This window comes from Gigantopelta aegis, chromosome 15, assembly GCF_016097555.1.
Source record: "Gigantopelta aegis isolate Gae_Host chromosome 15, Gae_host_genome, whole genome shotgun sequence".
NCBI lineage: Eukaryota > Metazoa > Mollusca > Gastropoda > Neomphalida > Peltospiridae > Gigantopelta > Gigantopelta aegis.
The window spans coordinates 22889375-22913026 of record NC_054713.1 but is presented as its reverse complement, the minus strand read 5'-3'; the positions used below and the strand labels follow the sequence as shown (position 1 = coordinate 22913026).

The window sequence follows — 23652 nt, the reverse complement described above, 5'->3', positions numbered from 1 at the left end:
TATATATATATATATTCATACATCAATACATACATACATACATATATATTATGTATAGTCATGCATCTAAACATGCATCTATAGACGTATACATCTGCTACACAAACACACACACTCTCTCTCAATCATATTTGATGTGTGCTGAATCCAATGAAGCTATATACATTTGTCTTGGAGCTAAGTTAATTAGTATAAATCAAAAATGGCCGCCAACGAGACAAATATTTCGCTTCGAAATCAAAATATTTACAATATTTATAACTATATACAGAAATATTATATTTGCATCTATATACTATAAAAGAGATTCCAATAAGCAATTAAAACCAACTTTTGACTACTCATAATTAGCTTATATTAGCTTCAATTTGGGAAGACTAATCAATAACATCAGTGTTTGCATCAATAGCATGAGACTTTGTACAGTTGTGTCCACCACAAACAGTACACAAGAAGGTGCACTCCAACCCGGGCTTGTAACAGCCACACCGTTTTCCGCACTCTCCCTTGTAGGCACAGGATATCATTTTCAGCACTTTCTCTGGAGCAATCTGCCTGTTATTTTCCATTGGAACAAACAGTCCCTCCCTGTACTGCCATCCCCATTCAGTTGGCGACAACTCTTTCGCCTGCCATTGCTGGACAGTATGGTATTCTCTAAAGCTATGATATTTTACAGCTACTGGAGTTGGAGGGAGTGATTCCAACTTAAAACCAGATGAAGATAAAGAGACGGATCGAAAATACTTGACATAACAATGTTTGTTCAGTGACTTCGATCTAACTGCTCTATATAGCTTTAGCAGACATAACTCTCCAACAATTGCTATATCATTGTGAGTGCTGTTAGATTGAGAAAAGACACTAAAACAGTCCCAGTTGTCGTCATCATTAGCCTGTGCAAGAGCCTTCTTCTTCCCTTGATTGTAGAGGGCAGACACTATATCACACCCTGTGATTGCATGCACAAACACCAGGTGCTATTTGAGGTTGCTAAAAGCTGCTTGAATTTCACCTATACAGTATACTTTCAATGGGTTATGCCCAGAAAGCATATAGAGATCCATGTTCGAGGTGGCATGTGCAACCATCATCATCATCAAATCAGTGTCAGTCGCCACAACAACAACAGGTAAATTTTGTGTTTAGGCAGTATCCATGACAGTTGATGCAATCAACCATTCAGCATCTGCGATGCTATGCTTCACAGTCAGATCTACTCCCTCAATTTGTCCAATCAACGTTTTAATAAAGCGATATTTATTTTTGCCATTCCAAGTTTTTAGATCTGATTTTCATTTCCAAATCAAAAACTATATCAGCTGATGTGTTTTGCTGTGTTCATCGCTGTTCAGGAGATTTTGTTGAGGTTGCACTGCCATATCCAGCAAACACTAAGACAGAGTCTAGTCCATAGTGTTGAAGCACATATGCTACATAGTGGTCACAGACATCAGTAGGCGAAGGCAAGCTTTGGAGGAGGTGACCTCCATCAAGGATGAAACATGCATCATCAGGAAGTTGAAGGTGGACACTTACTTTCGACTTTAGAATGTTACCAAGAACACTCTTCGTGTTTTTTCTCATAATCCCTTTATCAAATGAGGGTGGCTGTTTGGCAAGCTCGTGAAGGAGATAAGCTTCCATCTCAGAACTATCCTTAATCACACATGTAACCCTCATGAATAACAATGTGCTATTCACGGTGTTTTTTTTACCACTTATGCTGGTCACTCTGTCTTTTCTCTTCAACTTAATGTTGGCATACGTTTGCCCAGTAAGAGCCGAAGCAGCTTTTATGCCCAGAACAACAGCTCGGTCCGCATTGACACACTTCCCAGCAATGACACCACTTGCTACACAGATCAGCGAGTTATTGTGCTCTCCATAGGAGAATGGAAAATGCATTTCCAGCCAATGGAGGAAGGTTTCATAGTCTTTTCTATCTCGGGCTGTGCTACTGGCATGAAGGCATGATTGTCAGATGTGTTACTATGCTATCTGTAATTCCTCAACAATGTGTCATACCTCCAGAGGTTTACAGCAATTGCATCAAATCTTGTTCTATTGTTTGGTCACTGAAGTTTCCACTCCAGAATTTATCTGTTCTTCGAATGGTAAAATAACCTCACTTCGTGAAGGCATAATACTGCTCAGCAGACATGATATCCATCAGCCATTTCATCTGATCAAGGTAGAGATGGGCAGATACCCTATATCCAATATCCATATATAATATGGTCTTTTTGATAGACTACTCATCATAAGCAGTCTTTGGATACAAAACATGATTATGTTCTGCTAAGTTTCTGAGATATTTTCGCTCACATTGATACCATAAGTTAAATTTGTGTCCTGACCTTGAACTTTATTATACAAAATGGCACCATATGTGTTTTTAAATATACAACCTATAACCTTAGCAATCATCATTGGTTTATAAAACATTAACATGGAATTCCCACGGATTTACATATGCCCCTACACTATATGTGATATTATGCTGCATGCAATGCACGTGAAATGCCAGTATGTGGACACATAAAAGTCACGTAACGGTGTCATATTCCTCGTCACATTAAGAATGCCACGACTCCGAGAAGAACCAAGGGAGTGAGCGTTGGGCATGGTTCAAGGGGGGACTTCGCAAAGCCAAGTTGCTAGGACCTTCAGAGTCCATCCATCAACTATTGGACGACTTGTTGAACGTCATCAACAGACCGGGAGTGTCCGTGATAGACTTCGACCTGGTCAACGTCCCGTTACGACCCCACGCCAAGATCGGCAGATTCGACGACACCACCTCCGTGACCGGTTCAGAACTGCGACGATGACAGTAAGCAACACGATCGGACGTCATGGAAGGCCTATCCATCCGGTATGGGGGGGGGGGGGGGGGTGGGGGGGGGCAATCAACTGTGATTTCAGGAGTGATCTCATCATTGTCCACGATGCCTTCACAGCCTAGCGTTATATTGACGTTATTCTAAGACCAGTTCTCCAGCCACTTTTGCGCCGTCACTGAAGACCAGGACGCCCCCTTATGTTTCAAAAAGACAATGCCCGTCCGCATACTGCAATAATTACCCAGGCATTCCTGCAACAAGCCGGTATCACCGTTATGAACTGGCTCGCCGTTTCACCGGATTTGAACCAATTGAACACATGTGGGATGAGTTAGGACGTCGTGTTCGTCACCGCCAGCCACCACCGCGTAACGTCGCTGAGCTTGCACATGCTTTGCAGGAGGAGTGGAGAAACATTCCTGTGGCTTATTTGAGATGTTTGTACCAATCCTTTCCCTGTCGTCTTCACATATGCTGACGGGCCAATCGTGGACACACCAGATACTGACCTTGATATGGGGGGGGGGGGGGGGGGTTGAACTTTTCGATTACGTATGCAACTCGATTACTGATGATAACTGGCCATGTTTCCATGTGAATGTATCTCATGAATATCAGTCATTAATGTCATATTACATTATCCATCAATTCATTAATAGTTCGTCGTTATTTGCAATGAAAAGTTGTTTTTGTTTTTTCATTGTGTGTCAGTATATATGATTTTGTATTTTAAGCTCAAGCCAAAGGTCCAACGACAGATTCGTGTGTTTAGCATATTTCTTCTTCAGATAGCATACAGCCGGCCATATCACAAACTGTTCCTGTAATGTATCAAGAATGTCTATTACCGATGGCCATGACAAAAAGGGCTTCCTAACAGAATTGTCTTCTTTTGTAGTTTGAGTATTTTAGTGCTGTATTTTGTCTCGAAGATTTTTTTAACCAATATCACATGTTCCTGTCTGTGTGTTGATTGTATATATTTGTCACCGTTAACGTTTGTATTAATGCCTTGCTTTTTCTGTCTGTCAAATACACAAAATACACATATTTTGAAAACAGGCAATGTGCAGGATTCGAATGTGACTGCCCGAAACGTTAACCACTCGACCATCGATTAACAGTTTGGTATTAATACAGTTTGGTGTTAATATACTTGCCCCTATCAAAATGCATCATATGAGTAATAACACAGAGATAAAAAAAAAACAACAACAACAACACACAACCCAAAACAGCCACTAATCTGCCTGAGGCTACGCAGCTGATGTCTATTTACCCTTAACATTTACCAATGTGATGATAAAGACTATAAAGTCTAATTTCTGCACATAAAAGATGAAACACTTCAATCTTAAACAAACCAATCATATTTATGCCAAACTGCAAACTGCAATAAACACAATTCAAACGAAGGTAGGTTCAAAATAGTAGAGGAACCAGCAGTCCAAAACATTTAAAACCCAGTTCTCACAAACAAAATGTCTGCACTTCTGCCACCGCATGACCAGTGTATTTTCCACCGAAAATAATGAGATCCCCAACACTAGACCTTCACCTAAAATTACTGGCTACAATTTGGCGGCTACACAGACGTTGCAATAAAGACAGTATTTCTTTTTATTGTATTGTATTGAATTGTAATGTGTTGTGTTGTACTGAACTGTGTTTTGTATTGCGTGGTGGTTGTACGTGCATTATAATTAACATGACTTTTGTAGTCAATGAAGAAATGTTTCGACGAAATAACATTTTAGAATTGGGACATCATGGGCCGAGCACCAAATGAGTGGGTTTTTCGCTCCGTTTTAATCCGTTCCTTTGAAACGGACTACAACGAAGGGTCGATCCTCTTGGTGAAGCTATTGAGCTTTCCTATTACAACATATATGCATACATACATACATACATACATACATACATACATACATCATAGACAAATGAAAAGAAACAAAACAAGTAAAATATCTAGACGCCGGGTGTCAATCACAAATTTGGAACTTTTATCTACTCCCAAAAAATCCACTTGGACTGATATTAACCCAGACGACCAATCATGTCAGACTGTGGTCCAGAATCATACAATATTTCGGGATATATAGACTTTGATTTAACCAATTGCAAATAGACATGAAAGTTTTGTGAAAAACACCGAAGATCTATCAAATCTATCAAAAACAAAAATCCCCAAAGCTTCATATTTTGTTACCCTTGATATTGACTCCGCGTATACCAGGATAGGCATTGATTCGGTTAAAATAGCACTTGATAAGAATCCAGAAAGACCTGATACAAACTTTATTGAGTTGTTAGAATTAAGCCTAAAAGGAAATGATTTTGAATTTGACGAAGAAATGTACCAACAAGTGCGTTGTTGTGCAATAGGTAAACGTTTTAGTAAACATTTAGTATCTATGTCGTTGAATAAGAAGAGTCTGCATTAAAGAAATCAATCAAAACTCCTCTTTTATATCTCAGATATATGGACGATATACAGTACTTATTATTTGACCACACTTAAAACAAGAATTTTGGAACTTTTTAGAACTATTAAACCAGCAAGATGACAGTATCGAGCGTAAGGCAACAATATCAGATAAGTTAGTTTATTCTGTTTGGATGTGACAATTTATAAAGGAATGCAGTCTGAAACATCACGTTACTTAGACAACAAAGTGTTGCTTTTTTTCAAACCCACACACACAGCTTTTCAATTGCAAGTCATTCCATACTTTTAAAGGCATTATTAAATATCAGATTATCAGATTTCACAGAAATTCGGGTAAGAAAAATTATTTCAACGAGGCGTGTTCACTTTTATTTAGTGCTTTAAAAATTCTGCACGTTTTCTAAGAAACAAATAATTCTGAAACTGTGAAAATAGAAAATCCCCTTATTTCAACCGAAACATATGCACCATACAAACTTCAACATTACAACCCACCCCATACGACCACTGGGTCTTCTGCTACTTGTAACAAAACTAGATGTAGACTTCACACCTTAATTAAAACGCAGTCGATCTTCACAAGTCAGCAGACCAAATTTGTATATCAAATACGTACAGATTAGAACTATGATTTAAAAACAAAAATGTATAATTAATCACCTGTAATTTAAGCAAAATAATAGTATGTAGAACAGACCCAAACTCAACTGCGAATTAAAGCAGTTTGTCACAAGTATGATGATATTTGTCAACACCTCGGTTGCCAATCATTTCAATCTACCTGACCATTCACTAGATGAAAACTTTGAAATAATTCCAAATGAACAACCCCCGTTGATTAGATTAACGAGAGGCCTTCTGCATTCGTACATTACCAAAAAAAAAAAAAAAAAACACAAAAACAAAAAGAAAAGAAAAAAACACTAAAACATTTGGAGTCAATGTCGAGTCTGATAAATCCGTAGAGAGAGAGAGAGAGAGAGAGAGAGAGAGAGAGAGAGAGAGAGAGAGAGAGAGAGAGAGAGAGAGAGAGAGAGACAAGATATTGGCAACATTAACACAAAATAATATTTTTTTTAATTTGCAAACTTTTATGAGAAAAAAGCCCATTACGGCTCGTCCAGTTATTGCAGACCCAAGAAATCCAAGTCTCAGGGATGTTGTAGTCTCCACCGAACTATCTGCCTAAGCCTGTAACCCTCTAACCCAGTCCATTGGCCAGCGATTTGTTTATTTGTTTGATATCCCCTTTTCCTAATTCATTTCTAAAAACAAATAAATATTATTTGGCTAATGAACAAAACATAGTACTAACCAAACACTTTAAAACAAGAATGATCGGAAGACAGTTATATTTTGGATATAACAACGGTCAACTTAAAATCTATTGCTAAGCCCTGATGCAAAATTAGAAATTATTAATTTTTAGAAATACATGCATACATACATACATGCATACATATATACATACATGCATACATACATGCATACATGCATACATACATACCTTTGGATTCCAAATAAATCAGTATTTTGGGCTGGGACACTGAACTAATTATTCAAAAATACATATTTCAAGTTATGTCATATAACATAACAAAACATGTTTTAAATAAATTCCTAAGTATGTATACGCAGAGATATAAGAACACATAAAATGGCACATTTGCATTTGCGTATGCAATCATTTGCATATACATACGCAAATCTTTGCAGAAATTGACATATGCATTTACTATTAAACATACACATGCGCGAAAACATATAAACGACAAACATTTATTTCATAACACACACACACACACACACACACACACACACACACAGCCGCGCGCGCATCTTGTATGTATTGGCCAATGAACACCATATACCTGGTTGATAGAAATACCAGTGAAAAGTTGAAGGGTTTCAAAGTACACATGTAAACTTCTTCATATTCCTGTAACACACTGATGTGTGTGTGTGTGTGTGTGTGTGTGTGTATGTGTGTGTATGTGTATGTGTGTGTGTGTGTATGTATGTATGTATGTATGTGTGTGCATGTGTGTGTGTATGTGTGTGTGTGTGTGCATGTATGTATGTGTGTGTGTGTGTGTGTGTGTGTGTGTTTCTTTGTGTGTGTGTGTGTGTTTCTTTGTGTGTGTGTGTTTGTTTCTCTGTGTATGTGTGTTTGTGTGTGTTTGCGTGTGTGTGTGTAAGTGTGTGTGTGTGTGTTTGTGTGTTTGTGTATATGTATGTATGTTTGTGTATATGTATGTATGTGTGTGTATGTGTATTTGTGTGTGTCTGTGTGTGTGTGTGTGTGTGTGTGTGTGTGTGCGTGTTTCTCTCTCTCTGTCTATCTCTGTGTGTATGTGTGTGTGTGTGTGTGTTATAGATATGCATATACCTTGGTATACAGTGTTGTTTTGTAATAAAGTGAAATAATTCCGTTTGTTTGTTAAAACTGATCAAAGTTGGAATGGGAATTTGTTGCCCATGTCCTGTTGAGCATTGACAGCGATTTTGAGATGTTAATAAGCAACATAACATATGGAAAATATAGTTTATTACAAAACGACACTTTAGCGCTATTGCTCCAAAAACACCCTTAACGCACTCACAACAATATGGTAATTTCCCAAGTCTGTGGATCGACAAACTGATGACAAAAATATGCCAAATTTCGTCTGGTGGTACATATTTCGGCCCCAAGATTAAGTTAGAGTAGATTAGAATTAAATTAAAAAAAAAAATTAATTATTACAATTCGACACTTTATTACAAAATTTCGTCTGGTGGTACATATTTCGGCCCCAAGATTAAGTTAGAGTAGATTAGAATTAAATAAAAAATAATATATTTTTTTATTACAATTCGACACTTTATTACAAAACGACATTTTGAAAAATGTACCCGTGTGTCGTTTTGTAATAAACTGAAATAATTCCGTTTGTTTGTTAAAATTGATAAAAGTTGGAATGGGAATTTGTTGCCCATATCCTGTTGAGCATTGACAGCGATTTTGAGATGTTAATAAGCAACATAACATATGGAAAATATAGTTTATTACAAAACGACACTTTAGCGCTATTGCTCCAAAAACACCCTTAACGCACTCACAACAATATGGTAATTTCCCAAGTCTGTGGATCGACAAACTGATGAAAAAAATATGCCAAATTTCGTCTGGTGGTACATATTTCGGCCCCAAGATTAAGTTAGAGTAGATTAGAATTAAATTAAAATTTTTTTTTAATTATTACAATTCGACACTTTATTACAAAATTTCGTCTGGTGGTACATATTTCGGCCCCAAGATTAAGTTAGAGTAGATTAGAATTAAATAAAAAATAATATATTTTTTTATTACAATTCGACACTTTATTACAAAACGACATTTTGAAAAATGTACCCGTGTGTCGTTTTATAATAAACTGAAATAATTCCGTTTGTTTGTTAAAATTGATAAAAGTTGGAATGGGAATTTGTTTTCCATGTCCTGTTGAGCATTGACAGCGATTTTGAGATGTTAATAAGCAACATAACATATGGAAAATATAGTTTATTACAAAGCGACACTTTAGCGCTATTGCTCCAAAAACACCCTTAACGCACTTACAACAATATGGGTAATTTCCCAAGTCTGTGAATCGACAAACTAATGAAAAACATATGCCAAATTTCGTCTGGTGGTACATATTTCGGCCCCAAGATTAAGTTAGAGTAGATTAGAATTAAATAAAAAATTTTTTTTTTATTATTACAATTCGACACTATTACAAAACGACACTCTACAAACGGCGCATGTTCACCTCATTAAAATCCTTTGATAAGGAACGGCATCATTTGTTTTTGCCCGATATCCATTGTGGGAATTTAATATATTTACCTGAATGTCGATAGTTTACAAAAACATGAACACTATAAGCTCGACGACGCAGAAATATATTGGAATCTTTTAAATTCCACCCAGAATTAAGTTTAAAGTTTTTAAAACACTTTGATTTCTATACAAAATTTTAAAATATACTTTACTATGGTTTATGTATTGTATTTTACTTTCCCCTTCAGCTCCTTACACTGCGGTTTTAAATAATTATATAAATACTATTTTCATTTATTACCTACGAGGTACAGCATAACGAGGGTCATATTTATCGTACGATTTCCCTCGTATGTCATAACTAAATCGTATGTCCTCCTGACATTGTCGTTTAACGATTGGCTGTTGTAAGAGTACATTTATTTCTGATTGGCTGACACGACATTCCACAGATACTACTTTCTTCATTCATACATTTTCACTACGAGTGGAAGCTTGTCACGAGCTGTTCACGACATGCCATACTGATAAATACGTTACTAATTAATTCAATTACTGTGTATATGTTTGCTTTTTGGTATAAACATGTTTTACAATTTAGGGCTGTTGTTACATGTGTACTCTTTACTTATGGGCGTATAAATATGACGTCACTTTAGAACGGGTTGTGATTTGGTTTTTCAAGACAGTAATCAACAAACATTACTCCGCCGTTAAGGAAACGTTATTTTGTAAACAATGACTGGAATGTTCATTTAGCAGTACAGTTCTACGGTAATAAACATAATATTACATTCGTGTCCATGACAGACGATGTTTACGACACTCGTGCCTAAATTATCACATTTCCCTCGCTCTCGCTCGGGAAATATGATAATTTTAGGCACTCGTGTCGTAAACATCGTCTGTCATACTTACCTTTTGTGACGCCCAAAAGCCGATGTGTATTTTTGTGCTGGGGTGTCGTTAAACATTCATTCATTATTTCAAATACGTCCACGTATACACAGGGATGGCGGAGTAAAATACTTCCTGGCTGCTTGGCTGTATGTTAAACTAATACCTGTAGATGGATGAATGAGTGGATGGATGTGTGCGTTTGTTTGTTTCGAGTGCGTAGGTGCGTGGGTTTTGAATTGTTCATACGCCAATACTACATAAATAAGCTGCTTCAATTCAGCCAACCATGATAGTAGCATCATCATCTTCATCATCATCATCATCATCATATAATTATTATGATTAATTGTCTCGTTTCAGGTAACAGGGAGTGCCCAACAGAAGGAACACAAAATAGAAATTTTCCCGGTACGTAATAAACACATACTTTAAAACAACACTTGGGGATTTAATGCATCGCATTATAATCATTATAAAGGGGCGATATTTAGCTCAGTCCGTAGAGCGTTCGCATGAGTTGCTTGGATCGTAGGATCGAACTTCCTCGGCGGACCCATTGGGGTTTTCCCGTTCCAGTCAATGCGCCAGCACTGTAATATTATGTCGTTCTTCTTCTTCTTATTTATTTATTTATTTATTTATTAATTACAAGTCTGCTTTGAATTTGCCCCGTGTCGTTGTTCGTATCCCCTACAGTGATTTTAAATATGATATTAAAACAATATATATTATATTGAATATACATATAATACTTGGCAAGATGATTGGGACGGTGCGGTTGAGAACAAAGAGTCATTCTGTCAACCCCTCCTGAGAGAGTGGCAGTCATCCTACAGACGGTGTAGGAAGGATGAAGTAGTCTTGTGCCGTGCCCGCATCGGCCATACATATTTGACGCATTCATTTATTTTAAAGAAGGACCCTCCTCCTCAGTGTGAACATTGTCAATGTACACTGACTAAGCGCCATATTTTGGTGGAGTGTAATCGTTTGAAGCAGAAATGTTTTGGAATCTATTAAATTCCACCCATAATTAATTTTAAAGTTTTTAAAACGCTTTGATCTTTATACAAAATTTTAAAATATACTTGCGTATTATTATTATTATTATTATTATTACATGTATTATATTATATTAGATTTTTCATTTTCTATTATCGTACTTGAATGTTTTGTGGACAATAAGACACGATAACGCATGCTAAAAATATATCGATAACCGTTTATTCAATGTTCCTCCACAAACGAATGTACATGCACCAAAATAAATTTCCTTTGTAGTAAATACACGTTTTGTCAAGGAACAATTTAATTTTTTTTTTTAAATAAGGATAAAATAACGGATAAAAAAAATTGAAAGAGTAGGAAATAACCCCGAATAGACACTGCACATTGAAAGTGTCTTCGTAAAGGTACAATGCCATTTTCTGCTATTTGTGTGACAAATAACTGCAAAGAAATCGACCTCACATATAATATTTGCATAATTAACTCAAGATTATCCAAATTGTAATGTTTTGGCATTCGACGTAAACAGTGGTTTTCTGGAGAATACATGACAAAAAATATGTAATTCATACTAAATATTTATCGCGTATCCATTAAAATAGCTGCCATTTAAAAGAAAACTGGGGGTTGGCTTGCCAAATTGTTACGTCGCTTATAAATGCACAAGGTGTAGTAAATAAAACTGTATCTAAAATGTGTGGGCATGTACTACTACTACTACTACTACTACTACTACCACCACCATCACCACTACTACTACTGCTACCACTACCACTACTACTACTACCACTACTACTACCATTACTACCACTAATACCGGCAATATCACTACTATTACTACTGCTACTACTACTACAACAACTACTACAACAACTACTACTACAACTACTACTACAACAATTACTACTACATCAAAAACTACTACTGCAACTACTATTATTACTACTACTACTACTTCTACTACTATTATCATTATTATTATTAGTAGTAGTAGTGGTGGTGGTAGTAGTAGTAGTAGTAGTAGTAGTAGTAGTAGTAGTAGTAGTAGTAGTAGTAGTAGTAGTAGTAGTAGTATCATCATCATTCTTCTCCTCCTTCTCTTTTTTTTATTTTATTATTTACCTTTCGTCGTTTCAGTGGTACAGATGTGTAAAGATGCAAATATCAGTGGTTTTACAGGATACTTTCTTGACGCGTTCGTACCTGCCAACACAGCAACCACCTGTAACTGTTCACTGCTGACTAACTATGAAATTCAGATTAGTATTAATACTATGAAACATCCAGACGAAGGCTGTCAATCAGAATTCAGTATACTGGTAGATGAGTCACAACGGACAGTAATTCACAACTGCAGTAATGGAAGACCTATCACCAATTTTCAACAGATTATTAAACCTGGAGCCATCCTCATGAAGCTGAAGACGGTGGCTGGACACCAAGACACGACCTACTGCATGCACATATACAATATGGCTACTTCAGGTAGATAATCTTGTTGACACATTTGATTTTCCAGAACATAAAAGTTGTGATACTTTTATATGCGTGCAAGCCCAGTTAGCAATACCTAGAACACAGCTATCGTTTCCATATTTTGTCTGTACCTGATTATTGTATAACAAAACTCACAAACACAAACGCTTACCATTAATCCACCACCACCTTAAATTAAAAAAAAAGAAGAAACACAACAATTATAATAACAAAGAAACAAACACAAATCAAAACAAAACAAATTCGACAACTCAACTATCAAAGTTGCCTGCCATGTTTGTTACATATGTACCTAGAGCCGCAATAGCAGGGTTTTACTTATTGTTGTTATATGATTGGTTATATATTGTTTATTGTCTGAGGCTACAATTCCACAGTGTTTTACATTACATTAAAGACGCCCATTTTTATGACCTCACATTAGTTAATAATTAAATTAACTTATATTGTATCTGACCTCTTTAACCCATTTGTAAGTTAATACCATTTGTGAGAGAATGCGATTAGTCCGTTATCTGGAATATCCTTGTGATCGCCTGTGTATACTTTTACAAAATGTTCCTTGCTAACAAATTTAAAGGTTTCTGAATTAAGTATATTTAATCCGTAACTTGTTGCCACATACCGGTATCGAAATGAATTAGCCCAGTGACAAGAAACAAGGTTTGTTTTCGGAACCTCATTGACTATGTACCATGACAAGAGTTCTCAAGTAGCTGAATCATAGGTCTTTCTTCCTACACTACATTTCGAACACAAAGCTGCCACTTATATGGTATTTTAACATATCCGATAGCAATCCAACGTCGGGCATTGCAAACTAGAGACAATTTTATTGACTAGCATGTTTGTGTGACATTTTTATGGCAATTTGTGTTCTGTCGTCTGACTATACGGCAGTCTTAACCATGTCAACCTTTGGTTGAAGCCAGGTTACATTTATATATGACCTCATTTACTCTTTCCAGCCAGTGCACCACGACTGGCGTAGCAAAGGCCGTGGTATGTGCTATCTTGTCTATGGGATGGTGCATATAAAAATATCACTTGCTGCTAATCGAAAAGAGTAGCCCATGAAGTGGCGACAGCGGGTTTCCTGTCTCAATATCTGTGTGGTCCTTAACCATATGTCCGACGCCATATAACCGTAAATAAAATGTATTGAGAGCGTCATTAAATAAAACATTTCCTTATTTCGTTATAACATTTACTCTTCTACTTTGTCTACTATATGATTGGAATATCTTATGGTATGTGTTCAGAATGTTATTTATTTTACACCTAGTTAAGCTGGGTTAACGTTTGGTTTAAGCTTTAGTTATGTTTCTCTAATTGTCTTTAACTCTTGAATTGTTTAATGGATGATATTCGTATTTTGTACAGTTGTTCAGCAAGTGATAGTTCTTCAGCTGCATGCGACCAGCCATATAAAGAGAGAAGTAAAATACTTAATACAAATGTGTATGGAATGATTTAATGTTTTTTTTATATCTATCCACCGTGACCTGTATATTGCAATTATTAATCAGGTTAATCTGTGCTAAGACTTAATTGTATTATCTATTTACAAGAAAGGTTTTTATGAATAAAGTGATTGCCTTGTACTTGGTCTTCTTAAAGACTATATATAACATAACGATACCGAAGCAAGAAGCTGGTATTTCGTTATTTTTATATATTGTCGTCTTGTGATATTTTGAATTATATAATTGCGTTCGTTGCCCCCCAAAATGTAAGGTTAAACCCGAAATTTGTGAGCCTATGTGGTATTGGTGCTGAAAAGGTATTGATTGATGCTGAAAAAGTATTGGTTTTGAGGAAAGGTATTTGTACTGATAATGTTCACCATACTATATCTAGGGCAATGAATTTTGACAGATTGCACGGAAAAAACGAAGTGTTTATTAATGTTTCTATCTTTATAGTCAGTTTCAGTCTTCGGTGTTATTCGTCAAATGGCAGCACAACTATCAGTACATCTACCAGTCCAGCCACCAGCCTAACCACCACCTCAACTAGTAGTACAACCACCAGCCTAACTACCAGCTCAACTAGTAGCACAACCACCATCCTAACTACCAGCTCAACTAGTACCACTACATCTAGCCCAACTAGCAGTCCATCTACCAGCCCAACCAACACCCTGATTACTACGTCAAACAGCAGTTCAACTAGCAGCTCAACCACCATCCCAACTACCACTTCAACTAGCAGTTCAACCACCATTCCAACTACTACTTCAACTAGCAGTTCAACCACCATCCCAACTACCACTTCAGCTGGCAGTTCAACTAGCAGCCCATCTACCAGTCCAACTAGCAGTTCATCCTCGACGCCGACCAACACCCCGATCATCAGCGCAGCTAGCACATCAACTAACAGCCCAGCGAGTCCCACATCACAAGGAAGCATATCATCTACACCTCGTTCCTCATCAGGGTCAGTATCAACACAACCAACGACGACGGACAAAAGTGTTTCCACCATGACGACTCAATCTCAAGCAGATCCAGAACCATTCCCAGGTAGGATAACACCTGAAATCTTACCATAACCGTATTTTACCTTGAATACTCAGTAAATGGCTGCTATCGTTATGTATATATAATTAGTGTTTGATATCTAGTTGCAGGTATTGCTGGTGGTATCGGCGGGTGGTTCTGATTATTAATACGTGTTTGGATATCTAGTTGCAGGTGTTGCAGGCGGTATCGGCGGGTGGTTCTGATTATTAATACGTGTTTGGATATGTAGTTGCAGGTGTTGCTGGTGGTATCGGCGGGTGGTTCTGATTATTAATACGTGTTTGGATATCTAGTTGCAGGTGTTGCTGGTGGTATCGGCGGGTGGTTCTGATTATTAATACGTGTTTAGATATCTAGTTGCAGGTGTTGCTGGCGGTATCGGCGGGTGGTTCTGATTATTAATACTTGTTTAGACATCTAGTTGCAGGTGGTATCGGCGGGTGGATATCTACGTGTTTGGATATCTAGCTGTGTTGCTGGTGGTATCGGCGGGTGGTTCTGATTATTAATACGTGTTTGGATATCTAGTTGCAGGTGTTGCTGGTGGTATCGGCGGGTGGTTCTGATTATTAATACGTGTTTAGATATCTAGTTGCAGGTGTTGCTGGCGGTATCGGCGGGTGGTTCTGATTATTAATACGTGTTTAGATATCTAGTTGCAGGTGGTATCGGCGGGTGGTTCTGATTATTAATACGTGTTTGGATATCTAGTTGCAGGTGTTGCTGGTGGTATCGGCGGGTGGTTCTGATTATTAATACGTGTTTGGATATCTAGTTGCAGGTGTTGCTGGTGGTATCGGCGGGTGGTTCTGATTATTAATACGTGTTTAGATATCTAGTTGCAGGTTTTGCAGGCGGTATCGGCGGGTGGTTCTGATTATTAATATACGTGGTTATCGGCGGGTGGATATCTAGTTGCAGGTGTTGCTGGTGGTATCGGCGGGTGGTTCTGATTATTAATACGTGTTTGGATATCTAGTTGCAGGTGTTGCTGGTGGTATCGGCGGGTGGTTCTGATTATTAATACGTGTTTAGATATCTAGTTGCAGGTGTTGCTGGCGGTATCGGCGGGTGGTTCTGATTATTAATACGTGTTTAGATACTAGTTTGGATATCGGCGGGTGGTTCTGATTAGTTGCAGGTGTTTGGATATCTAGTTGCAGGTGTTGTTGGTGGTATCGGCGGGTGGTTCTGATTATTAATACGTGTTTGGATATCTAGTTGCAGGTGTTGCTGGTGGTATCGGCGGGTGGTTCTGATTATTAATACGTGTTTGGATATCTAGTTGCAGGTGTTGCTGGTGGTATCGGCGGGTGGTTCTGATTATTAATACGTGTTTAGATATCTAGTTGCAGGTTTTGCAGGCGGTATCGGCGGGTGGTTCTGATTATTAATACGTGTTTGGATATCTAGTTGCAGGTGTTGCTGGTGGTATCGGCGGGTGGTTCTGATTATTAATACGTGTTTGGATATCTAGTTGCAGGTGTTGCTGGTGGTATCGGCGGGTGGTTCTGATTATTAATACGTGTTTAGATATCTAGTTGCAGGTGGTATCGGCGGGTGCTTAATACGTGTTTGGATATCTAGTTGCAGGTGTATCGGCGGGTGGTTCTGATTATTAATACGTGTTTGGATATCTAGTTGCAGGTGTTGCTATCGGCGGGTGGTTCTGATTATTAATACTTGTTTAGATATCTAGTTGCAGGTGTTGCTGGCGGTATCGGCGGGTGGTTCTGATTATTAATACGTGTTTAGATATCTAGTTGCAGGTGTATCGCGGGTGGTGATTATTAATACGTATCGGCAGGGTTGCTGGTTATCGGCGGGTGATTATTAATACGTGTTTGGATATCTAGTTGCAGGTGTTGCTGGCGGTATCGGCGGGTGGTTCTGATTATTAATACGTGTTTAGATATCTAGTTGCAGGTGTTGCAGGCGGTATCGGCGGGTGGTTCTGATTATTAATACGTGTTTGGATATCTAGTTGCAGGTGTTGCTGGTGGTATCGGCGGGTGGTTCTGATTATTAATACGTGTTTAGATATCTAGTTGCAGGTGGTATCGGCGGGTGGTTCTGATTATTAATACGTGTTTGGATATCTAGTTGCAGGTGGTGCAGGTATTGCAGGCGGTATCGGCGGTGTGGTGTTCATTGTTGTTGTGGTCATCATCGTTGTCATCGTAGTTAAAAGGTAAACAAAATAGTATATGGAATGTTTATAAACGTTTTTGTGTTTTTTCGTTATTTTTCTCATATTTTTCTTTCTACGAAGTGTCAACAATACCGGTAAGGATTTCTATCATATCCAGCTCTAAAAAAACAAAACAAAACACCAAAAAACAAAAAAAAAAAAACAAAAAAAAAAACAAACGAAAAACACCCACAAAGAAAAGCCCACCCTTACAAAAAGAAGAAAAAAAAGAAGAAGAAAACCCCAAAACAAACAAACAAAAAAGCACGTGCTGTAAAAGATTAACCTGATTTTCATTGGAGTACAAATATAATCTGATTTCGCGAGTTATTCACTATAAATGCAGCATGCAGTATGCGGGTCAAACTGTCACCTCCTTCAGCAGGGCTCTCTCGGGTCGCCATCACAACATTAAATACAATAAAACGGTTTTAGCCCTCGTGTAGGTCTACATTTGTATCTGTCTGAGCACAGCTATATTTGTCATTTGCTTGTAAAGATACCCATTCAGGATAAAAAGAAGCTCAACATACGGAGTCTGGATTCATAGACTGAACTCAGTTGGGCCCCACGAAGTTAAAGAAAACCAGTCCAGTGGTTTTGTCTTCCCTTTGTTGTGTTATGTCCCTTTTATTATTTAATTTAGTTAATTACCGTAGTCCCTTAGTTTCGTTAGCTTGTATTGCCTGCAATCTGGTCTCCAGGAGTTAGTCTATTTTAGCCCCCATTCTGTGCTGTTTTATTTCCCTGAAGAAGTTTAAAGTTTGTAAACGAAACATTGAGATTTTAAGACTGAATATATTTTATATTGTATACAAATTAGCGTTACGTCAAATTATGGAAAAAATATATTCTCGAGATATATATACTTGACATAAATCCAGTTTCTGTACCCTACTTACTACGTCAGCATGGTCTTTGCTAAGGATGTTGGATGGTGAAATAAATTAAAGAAAGTGACAACATACATCTTCTTCACATTCAGTGTTGTGAAATATATTTATGAACAGATGACAGAAATAGGGATTTTTTTTGGTACCATATAAGTAATATTACATTATGTAATATTACCTATATTACAGTTAATAATTTATACATAAATGATATGTAATTTACATATCATTTATGTATAAATTATTATTATTTATTATTATTATTATTATTATTGACTTTGTATTCTTTATTTCGGAAATAGGAGGAAAAAAAAAGATGAACATGATTTTGGAAACGATGGAGGTGATTGCTACAAGGACACGGATCCCTGCAACTACAAAAATGTCAAGTCATCTAGGAAACACCAGGGTATTTCAGCTCCAGCAGAAGCAAGCGCCATAACAGACTCTCACCGAAACCAAAATGGAAGCCAGATGACTCATACTCCATCGGATGACTATGCATCTATTGAAGAAGGAGCCGGTGGAGCTATGTCAAAAGCAAAGGTGAAGGAAACACAGAGAGCCATGAAAGCAAACCTTTCTACCACAGGTGACTCTGGCAGTACATCAACAGGACCTGACGAAGATGATGTTTCTGACCTGCATGCCAAGGTTAACAAAGACAGGACGTCGGCCACATCCATGAGAGGAGTCGCCTTGCCCGTGATGACGATGAATGAGCTGTATACTTTGGTTGATGAAACTGAAAATGATGAAAAAACCCAAGAGACTGGCGTTTCTAGTGATGTTTACTCCGTGGTAAACAAAAATAAGAGGTCAGAAGAGAACAGTTCTGAATGTGAAGGGAAATACTCTGAGACTGAAGTTCCTGGTGATGTTTACGCTGTGGTAAACACACGGAAGAAGTCAGGAGGGGACGATTCTGAATATAATGGGAAAGACTTGGAATCCAAAGGGGAAGATTCTGAGTGTGAATCGAACGATTCTGAACCTGAAGGGAACGACGTTGAATCTAAAGGGAAAGATTCTGGATGTGAAGTTTTAGAATCTGGATCTGAAGGGAAAGATACCGAATCTAAAGGAAAAGATCTTGAATGTAAAGGGAACGAATCTGAATGTAAAGAGGAAGAATCTGAATGTGAAGGGAAAGATGCTGAATTTAAAGGGGACGAATCTCAATGTGAAGGAAATGATTTTGAATCTAAAGGGAAAGACTCTGAATCTGAAGGCAAAGACTCTGAATATGAAGGAAAAGAATCTGAATGTGAAGGAAATGATTTTGAATCTGAAGGGAAAGACTCTGAATGTGAAGGGAAAGACTCCGAATGTGAAGGAAATGATTCAGAATGTGAAGGGAAAGATGGTGAATTTAGAGAGGGAGAATCTGAATCTGAGGGGAACTATGCTGAATCTAAAGGAATAGATGCTGAATCTAAAGGGGGAGAATCTAAATCTGAAGGGAAAGATGCAGAATCTAAAGGGGAAGAATCTGAATGTGAAGGGAATGATTCTGAATCTGAAGGGGAAGATGCAGAATCTAAAGATTCTATATCTGAAGAAAATAAGTCTGATCGTGAACAGAAAGTTTCCGACTCTGGAGTAAATGATGATGTGACCACAGAAGTTCGCAACGCGAAAAAACCTGCCAGAAATCCTAACCTTCCCATAGGAACGCCTGGACGTCTATACACTGGGAAGGATTTCAATGAAAAGTGAACAATGTGAGGAAGGTAAATGTTAGATGATGTTGACATCGATTCTGTTGCAACAGTCGAGGGAGGTGATCAAACTTCAAATGCCTTTTGAATATCTCTTGTAGATGTTACAAGTTTCATGGATGATTGTATATCCTATCTCTGGCAAACTGGATGTTAAAAAGAAAGATAAAACAAAAAGTAGCATTGTTTCTGTCAATAATAATTATTTTTTGAATAAGCCACCTGGAAGGTTTGGTTTTCTTGTCTTACTTTCTGAATTCTCGTTCCAGCCTGTGCACCACGACTGGTATATTAAAGGTGTGGTATGTGTTATCCTGTCTGTGGGAAGTGCATATAAAAGATCCCTTGCTGCATTATAAAAAAATGTAGCGGGTTTTCTCTGTTGACTACGAGTTACAATTACCAAATGTTTGACATCCAATAGCCGATGATTAATTAATCAATGTGCTCCAGTAGTGTCGTTAAACAAAACAAACTTTACTTTACTTTACTTTCTGAACGAACTGTGCTTTACTATATTGATGCCTTAAAACCAGAAGATACTAGTTTTGGCCCAACTGGATTATATGCACTGAAATGACTCATTGACGCCTTTCTTAACTAATTCTGTTGTTTGTTTGTCTGTTGTTGATTTGTTTGTTTGTATGTTTGTGAATATTATGAACCCAATTTATTTGCAAAAAGTAGTATCTATCTAATGCATAAACTGTGCAAGCCAGTAGGATCTGTATCCATGGGAGATAATTGGTTCTAACTCTAATAGTCGATATGTGGCGCACCTAATTATTGTTCATTTGCTGATTTGCTGGGGTGTCATTAAACATATTCATATCTTTAGATGGTTCAAAATGCCAAGTACATATATAATAACATATACTGAATAGTATTGTTTCTAAATCACTTTTAAAGGCATAATATCACGGATTTAAGGATCTTATTTCTCTAAAAATTAATAATAAATAAAAATTACATTAACTGTTGGAAATCAAATCTAGCTATCGCATCACTTTAACTGAACCATGATGGAGTGAAATCCATGTCAACCCTCTCGGCAATTTTAGTTTTTGAATTATGGACCGTTGCCATGATTCAATTATTTTTTTTACAAAATCTCATTAATAAATGGAGTATGGTGGTTATGAAGATGGTTGAATAAAGTACATTAAGGGAAAAATCAAATTATTTTTGTTCAGGTAATACTTTGTTAGATCATTAAATAGGTCAGTGGTCTGTGAAAATATGCCTTTAAACATTATGGTCCGAATTTACGAATCCTGTGTTTTTTTAAAGCGCAAGTGCTTAAGCGTTGCACATGCACTTAGTTACACGTGTGTAAGACACAGCAGTATTTGTAAATACGAACTAATTAGACTGAAACAATTTTGGTATGTTGTGAATACATAAAGATGTCATAGATAAATAAAGGTGGTGGTTACCTGTGCAAATTTGTACATACATTTCGATGTGGGTTATTTACTCCATTAAACATTTTACATACAATATTATTATACTGGATGTTCTGCACTGGTAAGGACTTATATTGTCAAGTGTCGCAGATAAAGATATATAGAAGGAATTAGGCATTTAATAATACAAGCACGAAATTTGTCGCAATAATTCTGTATTGCGTAACGGTAATCTAAAGTTCGAGACCCATTCTGAAGGTACCATTTGTTGACCTTGGCGGTTATCTTAAATTTTCCACATATCAAACCTATTTTTGTTTACTGTAGGTACTAATTAGCCTCCTATCAAACAAATTAATTAATATAATTGTTAATAAATATAGGCATGAACTACCAACGCTAACTAACAACTTGCAAAACGAAAAAAAAATACCTAAATTCAAATTGGTCAACAAATTTCGTGACTTTTCATACATAAACGCTTTTAAGTAGTGTTGTAACTATTTCGCATAGTAGATGGATTAGTTAATTTTAAGGTTGAAAACCTATGTTAATACATGTATATCAGTAATGTACAATATTTATGTTACTACTTAGAAAGCAGTATAATAAATCAAATTAGCTGCCAGATTGCAGGTTCAACCATGCACAAAATAATTTGTGGCTTTGCAGCTTCAATAGCTGTGGTGCAGGAGCGATGAAAATCATGTTACGGATCTCCTAGGGGAGTGGCAGTTCTCTTAAGGACGAGCTCCTGATAGTGGATCATGGAAGCAATCACAACTATGCCTAACATCCTTTCGATTCTGCCTTGTACAGGTAAAAACTTCGGTTGAAGTTATTAAGATAACATTAAGGTTTTGCAAGCATAGTTGATGATGTGCATATACACACTACCAACTTCCTAAACCTTGTAAACACATTGTATTAGTAGTTTAGACAAATCATCAGTTAGTGTGCTACTATCCGTTATATGTTTATAAATATGTTTGTCGTTTACAGGTTTGATAGGTGGCGTTTAGTTTTCTAATGTGTTCGGAACATATTATACCGAAAAGAGTTTTCGCTATTAATAAAGCTTCAAATTTGAAAATATTTTGATATTCAGATTTATATTGAAATAAAGAGATTTCTCTACGAAGTTATAGTTTGTGTACTTTCGTATATGTGTATGTATGTTTGTATGCATGTAAATATATATGTATATATGTATTGTATGTATGTATGAATGTAAATATATATGTATATATGGATAATTAACTCCTTTCTGGCCTCACAAATTGTCCCGTGCCGTTGCTGGCACACGAGCCTATGGCACCGAATCGCCCGAAACTTTGCAGACTTGCCACGATACCTTCTGAACTATTGAGGCATCGATAAAAAGGATGCTCTTTAACTCAACTATATGCATGGGGCCTACAAGTTACTCGGTCGATCTCGCGTACGTGCATGAAACGGTGGGCACACCTGCATGCATGTATGTTTGTATGTTTGTATGTATGTATGCATGTATGTATGCATGTATGTATGCATGCATGCATGTATGCATGTATGTATGCATGTATGTATGCATGTGTGGATGCATGTATGTATGCATGCATGCATGTATGCATGTATGTATGCATGTGTGGATGCATGTATGTATGCATGCATGTATGGATGCATGTATGTATGCATGTATGTATGTATATATGCAAGTATGCATGTATGTATGTATGTATGCATGTATGTTTGTCTGTCTCTCTGTATATATTTATGTATGTATGTATGTTTGTATATATGTCTGTCTGTCTATCTCTCTATATATGTATGTATGTTCAAATTATTTCAATCAAGAACTGTTTTTCAATTTTTTAAAAAGTTTGCTTCCTAATGAAAATTTGATAGGCAAAAATTGCTTTCCACACGACAACGTGTATATTGAGCCTTGTGTGTACTGGTATAATATTCAACTCGTTTAAATAGCAACATGCACGCGATGTATCTTATAGAGAATGTCATTGTATTGTCTAGTAACCAAAACATAAAGCGATCATCCACACAGACGCACACGATAAACACACGCGCGTACAGACACCCACCCACACACACAAACACAAACCCACACAAACACATACACACGCACGCACGCACACACACACAGACCAACACCAACACCAACACCAACACCAACACACACACACACACACACACACACACACACACACACACACACACACACACACACAGTGTATCTTTTGACAAACAATATTTTAAAAACGACATTAACGACGACTTGACTGTAATAGAACAGGAAACTTGCTGATCAGGTTTCCAATCTTGTGGTATGAATATACTCAGTATACTAATCTCACAAAACTGCATTCTGATTTAGCCTTGTGCAACGTAGATAGTACTATATATACTTTCTG

At 37.1% G+C, this 23652-nt stretch overlaps 1 protein-coding gene across 1 annotated transcript in view; it reads left to right on the top strand.

Moving 5' to 3' along the window:
• Positions 1-20898, top strand: part of LOC121390160 (serine-rich adhesin for platelets-like) — a 39325-nt gene extending 18427 nt beyond the window's left edge. The window contains exons 2-6 of the mRNA XM_041521907.1: positions 10361-10408; positions 12146-12493; positions 14431-15030; positions 17134-17221; positions 18417-20898. Of these exons, the coding sequence (XP_041377841.1) occupies positions 10361-10408; positions 12146-12493; positions 14431-15030; positions 17134-17221; positions 18417-19833 (2501 nt within the window). The 3' untranslated portion in view covers positions 19834-20898. The remainder of the gene's footprint in view (positions 1-10360; positions 10409-12145; positions 12494-14430; positions 15031-17133; positions 17222-18416) is intronic.
• Positions 20899-23652: the final 2754 nt, after the last annotated feature.